This window comes from Heliangelus exortis, chromosome 22, assembly GCF_036169615.1.
Source record: "Heliangelus exortis chromosome 22, bHelExo1.hap1, whole genome shotgun sequence".
NCBI classification, from domain to species: domain Eukaryota; kingdom Metazoa; phylum Chordata; class Aves; order Apodiformes; family Trochilidae; genus Heliangelus; species Heliangelus exortis.
In genome coordinates this window covers 9,137,652-9,156,712 of record NC_092443.1, presented here as the reverse complement: position 1 = coordinate 9,156,712, position 19,061 = coordinate 9,137,652, and the positions used below count along the sequence as shown (strand labels likewise).

Below are 19,061 nucleotides of genomic sequence, written 5' to 3'. Positions count from 1 at the left end.
GCTCTGGGCACTGCTGGGGTTGTTGGAGTCTGGGTGGTTCATCTTTCTGACAGCATTTTGCTCCAAGTGTGGAGTCAAAATTCAAAATAATTTCTTTTAAGCATTTCGAGTCAGATCTGGTTATTCCACTTCTGGAGATGCCATCTCGCTTGACACGAGCAGGATCAGATTAGGGAGTTAATGAGACATCATTTGCATTATTTAATTGGTGTTCTAAAGACATCTGGAGGTGAACCAGCCCCAACTTGGCTGGTGTGGGGAGAAGTGGGTGTCAGGCAAGTGCTCTCCGTTAACTATTTTAATGTCTGGGGCAAAGACAGACTCAGCTCGTGGGTCTGAAGTGTGAATTTACAGGTGGTGGCTTTGCATGGTGTGTGTAATTCCCTGGGGATCTTGCTCAGGTATTTGTTCCAAAGCAATTTTTTTTTCTCAAGTAAATTAAGGAAAAAAATTGAAATGTTTGCATGGGTGTAATGGCTACTTCTTCATTTAAGGCCTTTCATATAATTAATTTTCTGTCTAATGCTTAATCCTCAGGATGTGCTTGAATGATGGAGACTGGATGATAACATCCAGAACATACAACTCCTATAAGTAATGAGAATATAAATATATATATTATATAATGAGAATTATATTCTGCCTTCTGCCCTCCTGCACACCACTGCTCAGCTGTTCCTCTCTGCCATGAATCAGTCCCAGCTTTGAAGCTGGTATTTATATTGTATTTGTATTGTGTTTATATTGTATATGCAGATGTATTGAAAACATTTCATCTGTTCTTAAAATTCTTTTTTTTTCATCTGTTTTAAAATTGTGATGAATGATTGGTGTGAGGCAGGCCAACAAGGACTTGGATCTTGGCAAATGCCAGTCTTGCTGCCTGCTAATTCTTTTTTTTTTTTTTCTTCTTACAGCTGAACCTGCAGACCTCTTGAAGGTGTTAGATTTTCACAATTTACCCGATGGTATAACAAAAACAACAGGGTTTTGCACAAGCAGAAGATCTTCAAAAGAAGCAGATGTGGCTTACAGAGTAACAAAAGATGCTCAGCTTAGTGCACCCACAAAGCAGCTGTATCCTGGTGAGTCCCCAGCTTATTTTTTTATTTTTATTTTTATATTTATTTATTTATTTGCTTGTTAGGTGGAAATATCTGACCCTTTTCTCAGGTTCTGCACATCCAGGGTGCTGTGTAATAATTCCTTGATGGTCCAAGTCTCCTTGCAGGGAGTGATGCTGCTCTTCCAAGGGGCTGCAAATTTCCAGCCCTCAGATCCCATGGGAGGAAGCTGCTCTTTCCCTGCAGATGTGACCAATGCCTACATCTGGTCCCTCCTTATATTAGAAAGTTTTTTCTGTCTCCTTGTCACCGTGCCACCCAGCTGGGGAGGGAGAGCTGAAAGATGCAAAGGAGCACAGCCCCCAGTTTGTTCTGTGTTTGGGGAGTGCCAAGCACAGTGGGGGCTGAGGCTGGGGCTGGGGTGTCTCTCATTACACAAATAATCACCAGATAAAAATAATGGACTGCCCCACAAGAACAGATGTCCCAGGAAAAGCTGTTTGAAGACATTGGAGGTTCATTAGAGAAGGCAGCAAGAGTTCACAGAGCCCTGTAGGAGCACGGGGGCCACTGACCTGTCTTTGGCACACAGTGGGGATTTTAAATTTTTCAAGCCAATAAATACTTGAAAATGGGGTTGTAAAAAAAAAGCCTGGACACATGGACCCAAACTACTGAGAGCTTTCAGTCTTGAACGTGGAGCCACGATCCCAAAGCTGTAGAGGAGCCTGGATCCCTGTTTGATGTGATGCTGGGAGCAGGCATGGGAGGATTTGGGGGGCTTGGGGAGGAAAATGTCTTTGTATAGGAAGGTTCAGCAATCATAGAATCATAGAATGGGCTGGGTTGGAAGGGACCTCAGAGCTCACCAAGTCCAACCCTTGCTCCACTCCCCCCGTGGTTCCCAGCCCATGGCACTGAGTGCCACATCCAGGCTCTTTTGAAATATCTCCAGGGATGGAGAATCCACCCCTTCCCTGGGCAGCCCATTCCAATGCCTGATCACCCTCTCCAGAAAGAAATTCTTTCCTAATATCCAACCTAAACCTCCCCTGGCAGAGCTTCAGCTGAAGCTCTGCCAGGGGAGGTTTAGGTTGGATATTAGGAAAAAATTCTTTAGTCCATGCCCTCTTGTCCCACTGATATCTGCCCAACCCCCCCCTGGCTCCATCCTCCTTTCAGGGAGTTGGAGAGAGTGATGAGGTCTCCCCTGAGCCTCCTCTTCTCCAGCCTCAACACCCCCAGCTCCCTCAGCCCTTCCTCACAGGACTTGTGCTGGATCCCTTCCCAGCCTCCTTGCTCTTCTCTGGACCTGCTCCAGCACCTCAATCTCCTTCCTGAGCTGAGGGGCCCAGAACTGGACACAGGACTCAAGCTGTGGCCTCCCCAGAGCTGAGCACAGGGGCAGAATCCCTTCCCTGGACCTGCTGGCCACGCTGTTCCTGAGCCAGCCCAGGATGCCATTGGCCTTCTTGGCCACCTGGGCACACTGCTGGCTCCTCTTCAGTGAGGCAGAAGGCCCTGCCTGTAACTCATCTGTGTAGGTGACTGCTGGGCCAGGCAGATGGACACACACACCTTCTGCTTTAGGTGCCTGGGAGAGCATTAATGATACCAAACGCATTGGCTAAATCAGAGGTAATGTGGCATGCCACAACCAGTGAGGTTTTTAATTACCAACCTGTGTCTATCAGACCCAGCTTGTCAAGGGCTTAAATGAGGGCTTGGAGGCTGGGCTGGTGATGTGCTTGAGTCCTTCAGTTTCCTTCATCACCCAGGTTATCTCCAGACTTCATTAGTGCCCTGCTGTGACAGTGAGCAGGAGAATTGTGTTTAATCTGGGGTGAGCAGGAGCTGAACCTCTGCCTTGCACACAAACTGAGAGCCTGACACCAAGGTGAGAGCTGCTGGCAGGTGGCTCTCTAGGGTCAACCTTGTGAAAGGAGCTGCTCAGTTTTGCCCAATGTCCTGTTCCCTTGCCCAAAGTCCTGTTCCCTTGCCCAAAGTCCTGTTCCTTTGCCCAAAGTCCTGTTCCCTTGCCCAAAATCCTGTTCCCTTGCCCGAAGTCCTGTTCCCTTGCCTGATGTCCTGTTCCTTTGCCCAAAATTGTGTTCCTTTGTCCAAAATCCTGTTCCCTTGCCCGAAGTCCCGTTCCCTTGCCCAGAGTCCTGTTCCACTGCCTAAAATCCTGTCTCATAGTCTACAGCAGTGCAGAATAAACCTTGTCTTTATTGTTGCCCAGGGCAGGACAGTCCTGTCTGACTGTAGGTCGCCTGGATATGGGAAATGTTCATCCGAGAGATACCATTCAGTGGTCCCTGAGCCCATCCAGCTTTCTGTCCCAAGGCTCAACCCAACCAATCTGCTTTTAATCACTTTCATGTGCTCTTTCCATGTACCTGAAGCAACTCAAAGTTTTGGCCCAGCTGGTACCTCCAGGCTTAGAGGTCCTCAAAGGAAATGGTTCCAGTTTGGAATATACAACTGTAGGGGATTCAGGGGCTTTCCAGAAGCTGCTGAAGTCTTACCTGATTGCCTTTGTGTTATGGAAATCAGCAAACAGTGGTGATCCTGAAGATCTAAACCCCAAGTTGGAGTATTCTGGTTAATTAAAGCAGCAAGGAGACTGGATGGTTCCACTTAGCAAAGGCCCAAGAAGTCAGCGTGAAGAGCTGAACTCTGCTCCCAGGACAGAACTTGGCATCATAGGAGACTCTTTTGCTTTTGTCCCCCCCTTACAACTTCTGTGTCCTCATTGAGTTTTAGGGTTGTATCTGCTGTCTTCCTTGGGTGATATCTGGATGGGATCACCAAGCAACTTTCCAATCATTTCATCATCTGGACAACCAGAGGGTGATGGAGGCAGCTCTGGAGACTTGGAGTCAGTGAGTGTTCTGCTCCTGGCTCAGGAATTAGGAAGGGAAGAGTAGAGAAACCCCCAGTGCTTTTCATCAGCTCAAGAGATGTTTTCCCAGTGCCTCTCCATAGCTAGAGGTGACTTCAGCTCACACCACCAAATGGAGAGAGGAGATAAAGACATCCAAGGGAGAGAGGAGATAAAGACATCCCAGTCATGTCTTGTACCAGGGGAAATGTGGTTTGAGTCACTTCAGTCCAGCAGGTGGATGGGTTGCAGCAGAACTTCCCCTCTCTGCTACAGAGCACCCAAGGCAAACGTGTGCTGTACATAATATTTTGGGTTAGTTAGGAGTCAGTGCTTTTAAGAGGGGAAATTTATGGGCTTTGCATTCTGCTTCCACAGCCAGCAAAGCAAGACTATATATAAATATATATATATATACATCTGAAAGCTTGTCTGTGCTTCAAGCCCACGAGAGTGAGAAAATCTGAGATGCTCTTTGTCCTTGCTCCTTAAATAAGTTCTGCTTCCCAGCAACCCCATGTTCTTCCAGCAGAGGCAAGAAAGGCAAAGTTTACAGTGGCAGCCAGGAAGATGTCATTTGCATTCTTCTAGCAAACTCTGTATTCTCCACACTGCATGTGGGTGTCTGCATATGTATTTAAGAGCTCAAAAAAATCTCTGTTGTAGCTTGAACAGTCATTCCAAAAGTAAAGTGAGTCGTCTTAGAGGAACAAAAAGGCCAGAAGTTGGTGATGCTGCTGTTTTCCTTTGAAAAGTGGCTCTGGAAATGAGACAACACAAGAGTTTTCCAAGCTCTGGAAAGCTGACACTACAGATCCACTTTCTGTTTGTCAGCAACTGGAGCAGCTGGCTATTTTTGATATTTTATTATTTTTTTCTCCTTAACCAACTTTTTAGCCTTTCCAGATCACTTGTGGGACTCTATGTTAAGCTGTATTTGGATACACCTGCAGGATCTGGGTTAGGAATTGGTCCCAGCTGTCCCTATTTTGTTATACCATGAGGTTGCACCAGAACCTTTCATCCCTGGTCATGATGGTCAGGAGGAAAAAAAAAATTCCTCAGCCTGACTCCACTCCCTCCCATCCTGAGGCTCAGCACAGATTTCATCTGCTGGAATGAAGCTGAAAACACTGGCAGGTGGGGAGCTGTGTAGGATGGGGACATCTCTGTCCATCCTGGCCTCCCTTGGCTCTTTTCCATGGGAGTTTGAAAGGATTTGGGGTAAAAGAGCAATGCTGAGCCAAGTTCAGCCCTGGTGCCATGGTATTAAGTGAAGAGATGGATGTGCAGCATCTCCCAGCATGAGTTTGTTTCAAGAAGTGAATGAATATCAGGGCTTAATCCTGAACCCATTGTCAGGGGGGTGTTTCCATTGTCTTGAAGGGGATTTGGGTCAATTTCTGTGTGCTTCATATATTTATGATGATGTATTTATTAGTATTGCTGTCTGTGGGGATGGATTTTCATACATTATTTAATAGCCTGGGTCATTTCTAGCTGTGACAGTGAGGGCATTGTTGTTTTGCCAGGCCAGCAGAGCAGTACCAGAGTAATGTCAGCTATAATTCATCCATTATGGTTATTTGGGTTGAGAAACTCTCACGTCACCATGGAGACATTTTAATAATAATGAAAAAAAATTAAAAGCAGCTTTTTAATGAGTTGGCAGCTTGTCCAAGTTGAAAGGTGCTGTATTGTGGGTTCATAATGAAATTTTGGATGTGAACTGTTTTACATAAAAGGCCCAAAACTCTGGCCTGTAATTGGAACCAGGAGGGTGTATGGGCTTGATTCAGTGCTGCAGGAGGATTTGGATACAGCAGGAGGGAGATACAGCTCCCTGCATCCTATGGGAGACACAAGCATCCCATATTTGCCTCTGCCAAGTATCTGGTTCTGTGTCCTAGGGGGAAATGAGGCTATAATCATGGCATTTAACTACCACCTGTGAGCCCTCCCTTCAGAAATACTGCTTTGTGCTTCTTTCCAGAGTTGTTCAAGTCAGGTGAGAGGTATTAACAGGGTGCAAACAAGATGTAGGTTTCCAGGTACCCTCAGATGTCCCACTTGGTTTGCACAAACTGGAGCAGTGTTGGGTTTTTATGGCCAACCTCCTGGCTGCAAGGGCCCTGGGTTAGGCTGCTAGACACACTTTAACCACTGGCATGGTGATAAAAGTTAAAGAAAGTCCCAAGTAGAAGAGGAGAGGGTGAACTCATGGCCTCTTTGCTTTTGAACTTGCTGACTTTGCTGTGATTGGAAGAATTTCCCATTCTTGTATTCCCAGTCCCCTCCCTGGGACAAAATCCCATATACATGGGGTGGGATACCACCTAAAAAAAAAAAAAATCTTGAAGGGATGAAGAAAATCTTTCTGAAGCTTATGGGCATGGAGCTTGACGTTTTTGGTGTGTTTTTTATATGACTATGGATCTGTAGTTTAAAAATGGCTCCATTGTGCTGTGCCCTTCCCTGGCACCCCCCCAGCTGGTCCCAGTGCACACACCCCGGGGTGCCTGGCTTGGGGCTTTACTCTTTACACTTTGCTCTGCCAGGGTTTAAGATTTCCCAAGCAGATACCTGGAGGCACAATGTGATCCTTGTTTTTGAAAGCCTGGACCTTAAAGGGAAGAACCCCTGCAAGTGTTCCCACTGCTGCAGGGCAGCATCTCAGGAGGTCCCATCCCCCATGACCTGCAGGTCCCCTCTGTGTCACTAGGTCACATCTTAATAACTTAAGAAAGCTCCTCTATTAATGTTTCTGGTGGGTTTTAAGGTGTTCTCTTTGGGATGTGTGTCCAGGCTTTTCAGGTTGGGCTCCTCATTTCTGTCTGAACAGTAAAAACCCCCATGGGGAAGTTGCAGCCTGGTCCTGGTGTGGCTGGGAAGGATTTGGTGTTGACTCTTCCCCTGCAGAGAGCTTTGCCTCTGTGCTGACCATACCTATGACATGTTGTAATGGCTTTAACCCTCCCAATTCCAGACAGGAATCACTAGAGATGAGACCCAGATGCTTTCCTGAGTGGAAAAAAAGCTATGGAATCTGTCAGATGCTTTTTAACACGCAGACAAATTAGAGCCTCCTACTGATTGCCAGATTTAGTTCTGGTTTTGGATTTTGTCTGCACCAACCCTGGAAGCCAAAGCCACAAAATGCTCTGTTCTCATCTGGAATAGACAAAACTTGATGCAATTTTCCTAATCCCTTAGAACTTCAGTGCAGTGTGTGCCTGACTGGCAGGGGATGCTTCATTTCCTCTCTCCCTCTGACATCCTAAGTTAACTTGGAGACCTCATGAATGAAACAAGATTTCTGATTCAGCTCCTAAAGAAAAAAAAAAAAAAAACCAAGCAAAACCTCTAGGGCACACTAAGGAAGGGTTAGGTGTAAATAACACAGATTCAAAATAACTTTTTTTTGAAACTCTGGTTTTCTAGCTCTGTGGTCTCATCCCCAAATGGGACGCCCTTCACCATCCTTTGCTTGCAGGTTCAGTTGTGGGGGAGCTTTTTGGCTCTGGGAGAGATTGGAGTAAGGGCTGGAAAAAGGTTTTCTGATCATAAATGAACAATCCTCAGTTCTCTGCTTGAGTTTCCAATGTGCCAGGAGAGTGGGCAGCCCCTGGAGGATGCTGCTTTCCACTGGCTTTACTCTGGTGCACTTTGCTTTAGGTTGCAGCCCATCCCAACCCCACATCCCAAGAGGCTTTTGGGGAAATCCACATCTTCACCTGGCAACTAAGGTGCTGCCAAGTGGGAATTTAAGAGCTAAAGTGCACACATCTGGAGGGATAAACCAGCAATGGGTCATTAGACAAGAGGACTCTTTCTGGAGGGGTTAATTTTCAAGGAAACCTGACTTACCTCTTTGCTTTTCCACTCCAGCTTCCCCATTCCCAGAGGACTTCTCCATTCTAACCACTGTAAAAGCGAAGAAAGGAGGTCAGTCCTTCTTGATCTCAATTTACAATGAGCAAGGGATCCAGCAAATTGGTGTGGAGATGGGTAGATCTCCTGTATTCCTGTATGAAGACCATACAGGAAAACCAGGCCCAGAAGACTATCCTCTCTTTAGAGGCATTAACCTAGCAGATGGCAAGTAAGTGAAATTTTGTGCACGAAGGAAAAAAAAAAACAACCCAGTACATTGTTTATTATCAATAGCAGCATGTTGAATGTTGTGTGAAATAGGAGTTATATTTATCTATACCTATAAATGCATATACAGCCTTTGGGGTTCTGCCAAGTTGTCCCATCCTTGAGCTTCACCCTTAGGTGACTAAAAAGTGGGAATCCCACATCATTTGGTGCAAACTGGCTGACACTGATTGTGTCAGGACTCTTGGCTTTGGCTGCAAAAGACCCCAAAAAAATAAGTCTTATGAAAGCCCCACTGTGTCTTTTGCAGGATATGAGGAGGGTGGAAAAGGGGGATAGCCAGGGACCTAGCATAGTGGGTTATTTTTTTTTTTCTCTGCCCCTTGTTGAGGTCAGAACTGACACTGAAGGGCTGAGAAGTGGAACAGCATCATCTGTCAGTACAGCCAATTTCAAATGAAATCTTTTAGGGTCTCCCCAAGCAGGATTTTCCTGTGCCTGTAGATAATGAGTGGCACGGAAGTCTCTAGAACATCGGTTTATGAAGTTTTCTCTCCCATGCAGTCATTAAACTTGTCCTTGAAAGCCTCTAACACACTGGGGGACTGTGTTTCTTTCAGGTGGCACAGAGTAGCTCTCAGTGTGCAGAAGAAAAATGTCACCTTGATTTTGGACTGTAAAAAGAAGATCAGCAAGTTCTTGGATCGCAGCGACCATCCCATCATCGATGTCAATGGCATCATTGTCTTTGGAACAAGGATACTGGATGAGGAAGTCTTTGAGGTAAGTCATGGCAGGGAGCAGCTCTGGAGATGTTCCACACAGCTGATGAGCTGGGTCCTGGGTTGATGGGGAATTTACAGCTCGTTTTTGAAACTTTTCTTGGAGTTTTGCATAGTAGAACTCTGGATGTAATTATTAATTTTTTTTAAAAGCTTGTGTTTCAGCTAAAGAAATAGTTTCTGTAATGATGGAAATAATAATAATACATCTGTAATGATGGAAAGGGTGGGCCAGATGACTTGGAGGGAGCTTCTCTGCTTCTCTGCCTCCGTGCCCTTGCTGAACCAACCCCTGCACTGGGATTTTGTGCATCTGCAGCTCTTGTGCTCTGGGCTCCCAGGGTTTAATTCATCTCTGTGTTATGACAGCTAAAGTTGCAAGGTGGTAAATGAAGGCTGAGGAAAGCTGGTCCCTTACAAGTCCCAGCTCACTCTGGGGCTATAGGAATTTGCTCCTTTCCCATGTCTGAGCCACTGATTCTTGGTTTCTTGCACCATGACATGGGGGGCCTCTCCTCAGCAGCTTTGGTGGCAGCCCTGTCACCTCTCCCACAGTGGCTGCTTTTGAAGAGCAAACTGAAATCATGATGGGTGGCATGTTCCCATGAGCTATTCAGCTTGAAGCAGAGAGCCAGAGGCTTATTTACAGGCAAGGTGCATATGGCAGAAGTTCTCCCCATAGTTCAGCAGCTACTTTAATAGATGCACTCCCCTAGCAACCTCAGCTCCTCTGCTCTGCTGCACTTGTGAGGCTTTCATCTGCAGGAGAATCATGTCCCTGATCCTTCTGCTGAGCTGGAATTGCTTCCCTGACATCAGCTCCAGTGCAACAGAGTGTAAACTAAGACCTAGTGATCTCCATCTCCTTCCTTTGATTGCATTTCTGGGGAGGAAGAGCTGGATCTCCCGGGCCTCCCCAAGCCAGCAAAGGGCTGGGGAACATCTCCTGGGGGGGATAATTAGAGCTGAAGTGAAGCCAGCTCTCATCTCCATTTTGCTGTCACTGGGAAGGAAAGTTCCAGTCTGTTTAACATTACCAACATCTGGGAGCTGGGCTGATGCATAAACAGAGCAGGAATGCACGGGCTGAAGGGTGCTGCCAAAATCCCAGTTAAAGAATTGGAGCTGAATCTCTAACTTGGATTAAATTAATAGCCATTCCCTGGGAAGTTTGACAATTAAAATGGAAAGTAAAAGCTGGGCTTAGTGGGCACTGGAGTGTCTTTTGCAAGCATTGGGTGTTCTGCCAACGATGGCAGCAGTTGTGCTGGATGCTGGATTTTCAGTGGAATTGCTCCATAAAGGGGTGAGATTTCCTGGGGAGCTGCTGCACCCAGGGATCTACTGGATCCCCTTAAATATCCTGCACCCAAACTGGATGAAAAACCTACACTTTAGACAACTTTCATTCTGTAAAGTGACAGTTTCCATCTCTGCCTCTGAAGCTTGAGTTCCCTTGGGAGCTTTGTGCTCAGGCTGCTGACTCCTCTGCAGGGGAACAGAGATTTGTGGGTGACAGTGGCCTTTCCATGGGACTGGCCCCAGCATCCTTGCTGAAAAGGACTTACCCAGGGGTGGAAGCTCAGGGCTTTATGAAATTGCCTTGATCTTGGGAGGTGGACTAAAGAGGAAGCAAATTTTTCCCCTGCCCTGGAGCCTTCAGCCTGCTCTGGGTATGAAATGCAGCTACAGGAACATCACTAATTGAAAACTGGACATTTAGTTGGTTTGGTTTTTTTTCCCCTCTGTTTTACAACATGCCACATGGATCTCAAACCACCCCAGTTCTAATACTTGTCCTTTTTTCTTTTGTCCTACTCAGTCAAAGGGGGTTTTCAGTGTATCCACACACACTAATCAAGATACCAGCAGCTTTAAACTGGATGTAATTAATAGGTTTCATGAAGGCAGTGGACTATAACCTAATTTCCTTCATATCTCAGCAACTTCATTTCCTCTGGCCCCTCCTTTTCTCCTTTCTGCAAGCCTAAAGAAACTGGAGAGGGAAAACTGGGGCTGAGAACAATGAGAACTGGGTGTAAACAGTTAGTTATGTATTCTTGGAAAGCTGATAATTTCTGGGCTGAATTCAGACTGATGACATGAAGCTGCTGCTGACCTGTAGGCAACTGCAGCCCTCAGCTAACAAGATGTTCCCTGGTGTTTTCCGTGGAGCTGTGTGGCTATTCCATGTTTGCTGTTGGTTTTTTCTCCTGGAAATTTAAAATAATCCAGTTAGCTGGGATGGGGGTGGAAGGCAGGGCTGGGACAGGCTGTGGCTCAACACTGAGCACTGTAAGCAGTGGGAATTTCATATCCTCCTTGCTAGGACTAGAATCAAATAAAACCCAACCATGTTTTGGTTTTAAAGCAAAAAATTCTTGAAGCTCCAGGGTTGGATGGGGTTGGGGGTGAGAGGAGCATCAGGCAGGTGCCCGAGTGGGGAGTTCCTTGCTTGCACCCTGCTGCAGAAAAACCCTGGAAAAGGTGGAGGGATTTCAAAATAATTCCCAAGCCCACCATTCTACCAGTGGAAAAATGACTTCCCCTCATTAAAATTCAATTAGCTGGGAGGCTCTGTGGATCTCTGTGCAGCTGGGGGGATGCCAGCGAGGTTTGAAAAGGGGCCAAGCCCAGAGCCCAGGTTGTTACAAGTGAGTTTTGTGCTGAGCTGTTGTCCCAAACCCAAGTTTTCCAACTCTGAGGGACAGGGTCTGGTGCTGGGGTTGGGAAGTGGCAGCTGGGTTCCTGCTGGGCCTGGGAGGAGGAGGCTGGGAGACAGCAAAGGGAAGGAGAAAAGAAACAGGGTGCAGGATAAAGACTTTCTGCTCACAGGCTGTAGGGAAGAGAGGTCCTGGGGTGGCAGCAGCAGTGGGGGGAAATCAGAAGGCACGTGGAGACATCTCATTTTTAGAGGGATTAACTGTTTCTTTGATGCTTTTTAAAAAACTGTACATTAGAAACCATTTTCTTAGCACAGTCTGGTGGTTAAGTGTTAGGAACTGAGGATGAAGTTTGGGAAAAGCTCCCAGAAAGCCAAGCAATTTCTGCCTGAATCCCAAGGAGGCTTTTCCAAAGTGTCCTGGGGCTGTGCTGGCCTCTCCAGGAGCTCCCTGTTGGGTGCCCATCACCATCCATTGGGGTGGCAGCTTTTGTGCAGGATCCCATCAGTCCTGGTGTGGGGAACATCAGGTGTGAGGCCACCTCTGCTGGCAGCAGTTTGCTGATCCCTAAAACCTCTCTGCTGATCCCAGGTAACTTGTGCTGAGCACTTTGCTGTAGTCTCACTTCTGTTGCATATTGTACCATCTCTATGGGCTCTTTGGAAGCTCTTTTGTGGGATTTCTTCTGGGATTTTCCTCAGAAGATGCTCATGCCCAGGAATTTCTGCTCCATACACAACTCCTCGCTGGGTTCAGGGGTCAGCACTCATCTTGCTGGGGTTTGCTCTTCCCATCAGGGTGAGCAATGCAACTCAAATGTTTTCTCCCTCCTACCCCCAAACAGCTCCTGGCAAGGCTTTGACCTGTTTAACCCCATCCATTCAGTCCCAATGTCCCAGGACCCTGCAGAGGGCATCTCCCCATGGGATGCTCTTCCCACCCTGCCCTGTGCCCTGGTGCTCTGGTGGCAAAGCAGGGCAGGAGGTTCTGGGCTGAGGAAATCCTTTTGGTTTTGCAGATGGAGCAGATGCAACCAAGTTCAGTCTCTGGTGCTGAGTTCCCATCCTGGGGAAATCCCATAGCCCACAGCTGGATCTTTAGGAATGGGAAGTGCTGCAGAATGGCTGGAGCAGGTTAGGGCTGGATTAGGTGAATTTAACCCCTTGGCAATGATCTTTTGAAGGGTCTGGTGTCACCCCAGAGGTGTTTGGGTTCTGCAGCAGTGTGTGGCCCCATCCTGCTTCAGTGCTTAGGGTTCTGTGGACCAGAACCTACAGATGAGGAACTAAATGAAATGTGTCCAAAGTCCCAGATGGGTCATGACTTCTGTATTGCTGCTGGAGATTTTATTTTCTGGTCTGGCAGAAGAAGACTCAGATATCTGAGTCTGTGCTGGGAAGGGCTGTGCTAAAAGTCCTTAAAATTGTGGGGTGGGTATAGGTTAAAAAAAAGTAGGTTTTGGTAAAACTGCTGAAGGGTACCTTGGTAACAAGGGAATATACTTGGTGTAAATGAATTTTGCTTCATCTCTTTAAAATTTTGCAGGCTTTTCCCATGAGGTACCTGGTGTTTTGACCCTCTGGAAATAATGTTGGTTTGAGGCAGTGCCTGTTGCTGCAGATTAAATCAGTTTTCCCAGGAGTGGAAAAGCTCAGTGAAGGTGTATATTGCTTTTTAAGGTTTGTATCTTTTATTCTGAGCATCTCTGGAGACAAGAGGAACTTATTTGGTCCAGCCAAGCACCATCACTGTGTCTCATTGGTCTGGCTGGTGCTGTAAAACCGAATTTTCTTTGCTGCCAAAGAATCATAGAATCATAGAATCAGCTAGGTTGGAAGGGACCTCAGAGATCATCAAGTCCAACCCTTGACCCACTGGTGTGGTTGCTAGACCATGGCACTGAGTGCCACATCCAGTCTCTTTTTAAATGTCTCCAGGGATGGAGAATCCACCCCTTCCCTGGGCAGCCCATTCCAATGGCTGAGCACCCTCTCTGTAAAAAAATTCTTTCTGATATCCAGCCTAAATCTCCCCTGGCACAACTTAAGACTGTGTCCTCTTGTCTTGCTGAGAGTTGCCTGGGAAAAGAGCCCAACCCCCCCCTGGCTCCAACCTCCTTTCAGGGAGTTGTAGAGAGCAACGAGGTCTCCCCTGAGCCTCCTCTTCTTCAGTCTGAACAGCCCCAGCTCCCTCAGCCTCTCTTCATAGGGCCTGTGCTCGAGTCCCTTCACCAGCCCAGTTGCCTCCTTTGAACCTGCTCCAGCACCTCAATCTCCTTCCTGAGCTGAGGGGCCCAGAACTGGACACAGGACTCAAGCTGTGGCCTCCCCAGAGCTGAGCACAGGGGCAGAATCCCTTCCCTGGACCTGCTGGCCACGCTGTTCCTGAGCCAGTCCAGGATGCCATTGGCCTTCTTGGCCACCTGGGCACACTGCTGGCTCCTCTTCAGCTTCCTGGCAATCCAGACTCCCAGCTCCCTTTCTGCCACTCTGTGCCCAGCCTGGAGCTCCCCATGGGGTTCTTGTGGCCAAAGTGCAGGACCCGGCACTTGGAATGTTGAACCTCATCCCGTTGGGATCAGCCCAACTCTCCAGTCTGTCCAGGTCCCTCTGCAGAGCCCTCCTGCCTTCTGGCTGGTCCACACTTCCTCCCAGCTTGGTGTCGTCTGCGAATTTGCCGATGATGGACTCAATCCCTTCATCTAAGTCATCGATAAAGATATTAAACAGCACTGGGCCCAACACTGATCCCTGGGGGACACCACTAGTGACCGGCCACCAACTGGATGCAGCCCCATTCACCATCACTCTCTGGACCAAGAAGGGGGAAAAGCAGGAGGGAGACCTGGACACTGCTCTGCCAGGGCAGTGAAACATCAGGGGCTGACAAAGTCTTTGCTGGGAGCTGCAGCCAAAGCTTGTCCTGGGATGAGGTGCAGGGTGCTGCTGGGTGATGCTTTTCAGGCTCTTTTCCTCTTTTGTCTTTGTTGAAGACCAGGAGTGAAATCAAGACATCAGAAATGGAGGGAAAGCAATTTGTGCTGGGGCCAGGCAGAAAGCCTGGGCAGGCTGCCAGAGGTGCTCTTAGGGCTGCTGAATGTTTCAAGACAAACCAGAATTGATGCTTGGATGCTCTCAGCAGAGACATTGGGGCTCTTCAGGTGCTGGGCTGCTAGGGTTGAAATTCCAGCTCTCTTTTCATCTTCTGGCTTGTTTACACTTAAAAAACAAACCCAAACCAATTATCACTCTGGTTGATAATCCCAGATTTCATTGCACTATCATTGCCTCTCCCTTCCCATGCTCTTTTCTGCAGCATTTCCAACTCTGCAAAGTGCTCTTATTTTACAAGTTTCTGTCCATTATTTTTCTCTGTGCTTGTAAGATTAGATCACCAGTGCTTTAGTGAAAGGTGTACAAATAAAGATAGAGTTCTTATACGTGTGGGCACATCTTACAGGGTTGGGGTTTTTTTTGGTGTTTGAGGATGGAGAGATTTAGGGCTCCCCTTTTGCAGGCAGATGTGTTGTTAATATATCAAATATTTGCTCTTGGAGGAGGTTATCCCCCAGAGAGTGGGCTCTGGGAATAGCCACACGGGTGGAAACACCAATATTTTCCAGGCTTTTTCAGCTCATAGGTGCAAACATATTGTGAATCCATGTCTGCTTCACATCTAGAGCTAAGTTTGCTGCCATTGCTGGTCCTGTTTGCAGGAGACTCTTGTGCAGATGTAAAAAGCAGGGGCAAGGTATGGAGCATGTGGGATCACTTATTTTTATGCTTAGGGGAGAAATACAAGGTCCCAAATATCCTCAAACCAGAAGCATCTTAAGGGCCCCAGGAAGGTTTCTCATGAGTGTGGCTCTGAATCCATCACCACAGAATAATTTTACTTGGAAAAGACCTTTAGGACCATCAGGTCCAAGCATTAACCTGTTCTGCAGGATCTGGGCTCAGGCCAGAGGATCAGGAAGGAACTGCACAGAGCAGAGCTCGTGATCATTAATTAGGTTTTTGTCAACCTTCAAAATGCATTTTTAAAACTAATTAGGGTTTTTTCCTGATCTGAATTTCTCTGTCAAGATGTACCACAGATACATGCTCCTGTGTATTTTTCCCTGCCTTGGCAGACTGCTGAAAGAAGCTAATTTACAGTCCTGGCTCCCTCTTTTCCTGGCCCTGCCAAATCTGATTTCACCTCTTTTTGCTGTAGAGCCTTTCAGGGAGTGCAAAGAGTCAATGTTTTACACCAGCAGCATATACCATGGTGTGAGATGATGGAAAATAAAACATTCTGAGCCAGCATTATCTTTCTTTATTGAAGATGTCTGTAGCTTTCCCTCGTCTCCTAATAATTCTCTGTGTAGTTCCTGGTTTTCTTGTCATTTCTTCTGCTTTTGTCTATTTTTATTTTTTTTTTTTTCAAAGGGATCCTCTTTAGCAAAATGGGGCACTTGAGACATATGGATTAAATCACAGAGCCAGGCTCTTCCAGTGCTGCCTAGAAAACATCTGCACTTATTCAAGATTATACCTCTGGATGGGTTTGGGATTCAGGGTGAGGTTTTTGTGCCAGAGCCCCAGCAATGCAGTCAGGCTGATCAAAAAAAACCCAAAGGTGAGATTTGGCTGCAGTTGGCAAGGTCCCTCCCCCAGCATCACCTTCCAGAGGTACCCAGGGCTGTCACCTGGTTTTCTCAGGGTGTCTGTGCTCAGGGAGGGGCAGGACAGGATCCAGAATAAAAATTAAATAACAGCTTGTAAAAGTTCCCCTCTGCTTCAGGTGGTTTCATTGGGATCCCCAGCTGACACCATTTCTTCTGACCTCTGTCTGTCAGGTGCCAGGAGGGAAAGTGAGGATTGGGGTGGAAACATCAGATTAATTGTTTGCATATGCTTTGTTCAAACTCTTGTTTTTTCATTTTCATTTGCTGGGTAATTGGCAGTTTAGCCATCTGGACTGCAGTCAAGCTTTGTGACTGGGTCAGGGTTGCCTGTAATGATGAAGCCTTGTTAGTGATGATTACAATATACATTACAATTACACATAGTTAATGTTCCTGACTTTTTTTGATCTCTTTTTTTTTTTTTTGGTCAGTGGTAAATTCCATTCCATAAATGGTAAAAACCCCATATGGTGGCACATGAAGAGAATTAGGGTTTGCTGGTGCTGAATGTCTCCAGGCCTCTGATTGCATACAGAGCAGGAGAAGATGTGCTCCCTTGTTCAAACAAAACATAAAAGTGCTTTTATTGATGTTTAACAGTTCTATGGTGCATCGTTTATCTTTTAATATGGCCAAGTGAAGCATCAGCCTTGGAAATTCCATGTTCTTACTGCTGCTTCATCTGGATCAAAGTCCAAATCCTGCCTGCAAGGATTCACCCCTGGATGTGTCACTCAGCCCTGGTGAGGCCACACCTCGAGTCCTGTGTCCAGTTCTGGGCCCCTCAGCTCAGGAAGGAGATTGAGGTGCTGGAGCAGGTCCAGAGAAGAGCAAGGAGGCTGGGAAGGGATCCAGCACAAGTCCTGTGAGGAAGGGCTGAGGGAGCTGGGGGTGTTGAGGCTGGAGAAGAGGAGGCTCAGGGGAGACCTCATCACTCTCTCCAACTCCCTGAAAGGAGGTTGGAGCCAGGGGGGGTTGGGCTCTTTTCCCAGGCAACTCTCAGCAAGACAAGAGGGCACAAGAGGTCTCAAGTTGTGCCAGGGGAGGTTTAGGTTGGACATGAGAAAGAATTTCTTTCTGGAGAGGGTGATCAGGCATTGGAATGGGCTGCCCAGGGAAGGGGTGGATTCTCCATCCCTGGAGATATTTCAAAAGAGCCTGGATGTGGCACTCAGTGCCATGGGCTGGGAACCACGGGGGGAGTGGAGCAAGGGTTGGACTTGATGAGCTCTGAGGTCCCTTCCAACCCAGCCAATTCTAGGATTCTATGATTCTATGTTACCTTCAAGGCAATGGGTGTCAATGGTAGGGGCTGCTTCCAACTTCTAGGGATGTGTCCAATGGGGTTGGGAATTCTGGGAGTCCTGATTTCCGTTTCAGACACCTCCTGGAGTTCAAATGAATAACCCACCACTGGATCTTTGCATTTGGTGAGATACAGGATGTGCTGTATCTTTTGTGATTTTAAAATAATGTAGCAGCCTGATCCTGGAGCTGTGGGTAGCAACAAGGGGAGGCTGGGGTTCTCCAGAGCCCTTTTTATTCCTCATGTCCAGAAAATGGTTTAGATATGCAGGTTTTGGAGCCTGATGGTTGCCTTGGAAGGGAGTCCTGCAGCCTGTTTGGTTTGGATGAGTTTTTTGCCAGGCATGGGGTGGGATGCTGAGTGGGATGTGGGGAGAACTGGCAGTGGGAGGGGGGCTGCTGAGTGATGCCATACAGGGGTCTCCATCACCACCAGCATCCTGGACCAGGAGGCAGAACAAGCAGCCTGCTGCCCATTTTCTCTGGCCTGGGGGACCTGCTGCTGAGGGGGGTAATCAGCTGAAACCTGCTAATGAGAAAAACTTGAGTGGTTTCTGGAAGGCAAAGCTCATCCTTCAAAATAATTTCCGCCCCTGGTGGGGTTTGGGGAGCAGAGTTGTGTCTGGTTATTCCTGAGGCTCACCTGGCAGAGTTTTGGGCTGGCAGGCAGCAGGCAGGCTCGTTAGCTGTGATGGATGCTGTGAGGGGCAGGGTCATTACTCTTGCAGCTGATGCTTTGGAGTTTGCTCCCCCCCCTCCCCTTGGATAGTGGGAGGAGGAGGAGGAGGAGGGGGCTTGGTTTGTTCCATGGAAAGTCTGAGGTGCAGGAGGCTGATTGCTGAGGCCAGACAGGGTGATGTAATGCTGGAAAACTGCTCCTCTTCAGTGACATCATGCCAGGGGCTGTGGGGAGGGGGATGTCTGCTGAGAGCAGGCTGCAGGATGGATTCAGGAGCAAGAAAAAAAAAAAAAAAGCTTCACAGGAGGATCCAGCTTGTGTTAGAAAGGCACTGAAGAACAGAGCAAATAGCCATGCTGGGGAAAGCTGGTTTTCCTCAGCTTGAGCGTGGGGGCAAAGCCAAATCCTCATTCTACTGGGGAGAAGTTTCCAGCTGAGCTTTGCTGGCAGCATCCCTGTGCAAGCTGGAAAAGTGATTACTGAGAGCAGAGAGGGGTGCTGAGCCCCCAACCCAGGCACTGGGTGTTTGCCCTTGTCTGCTAATTCAGGACCCTTGTTCTGTGCAGGGGGTGACACACTGATGAGTCTTATTTCTATAAAAATCGATTTCTGGAGCAGAAGCCTGTGGACAGGAAGACAGGAAAGCATCACTTTTTTTTTTTTTTTCTGTGTATAAAAATCTTGGTTTGTGTTGTGGCAGCGAAGTTACAGGATGCCCAAACTTATCTGAGCCAAACTGGTGGGAGTGCTGCTGGGCTGAGGAAGAGGCTGGTGAGCACTGGGCTCTGAGCAGGCTGGCCAGGCAGGAAGGTGGAAACGTTTATTTTTATTTTTTTTTAATAAGTTGTTGCTATGAAGCCCCTCTTAGCTGGTGTATTAATATTATGAGCAGATGGTGGGTGCATCTCCTAAAC

At 47.4% G+C, this 19,061-nt stretch overlaps 1 protein-coding gene across 3 annotated transcripts in view; it reads left to right on the top strand.

Moving 5' to 3' along the window:
- Nucleotides 1-19,061, top strand: part of COL5A1 (collagen type V alpha 1 chain) — a 143,135-nt gene that overhangs the window by 33,377 nt on the left and 90,697 nt on the right. For all 3 annotated transcript variants that reach the window (XM_071765701.1, XM_071765703.1, XM_071765702.1), the window contains exons 2-4: nucleotides 918-1,085; nucleotides 7,837-8,050; nucleotides 8,670-8,832. In XM_071765701.1, the coding sequence (XP_071621802.1) occupies nucleotides 918-1,085; nucleotides 7,837-8,050; nucleotides 8,670-8,832 (545 nt within the window). The remainder of the gene's footprint in view (nucleotides 1-917; nucleotides 1,086-7,836; nucleotides 8,051-8,669; nucleotides 8,833-19,061) is intronic.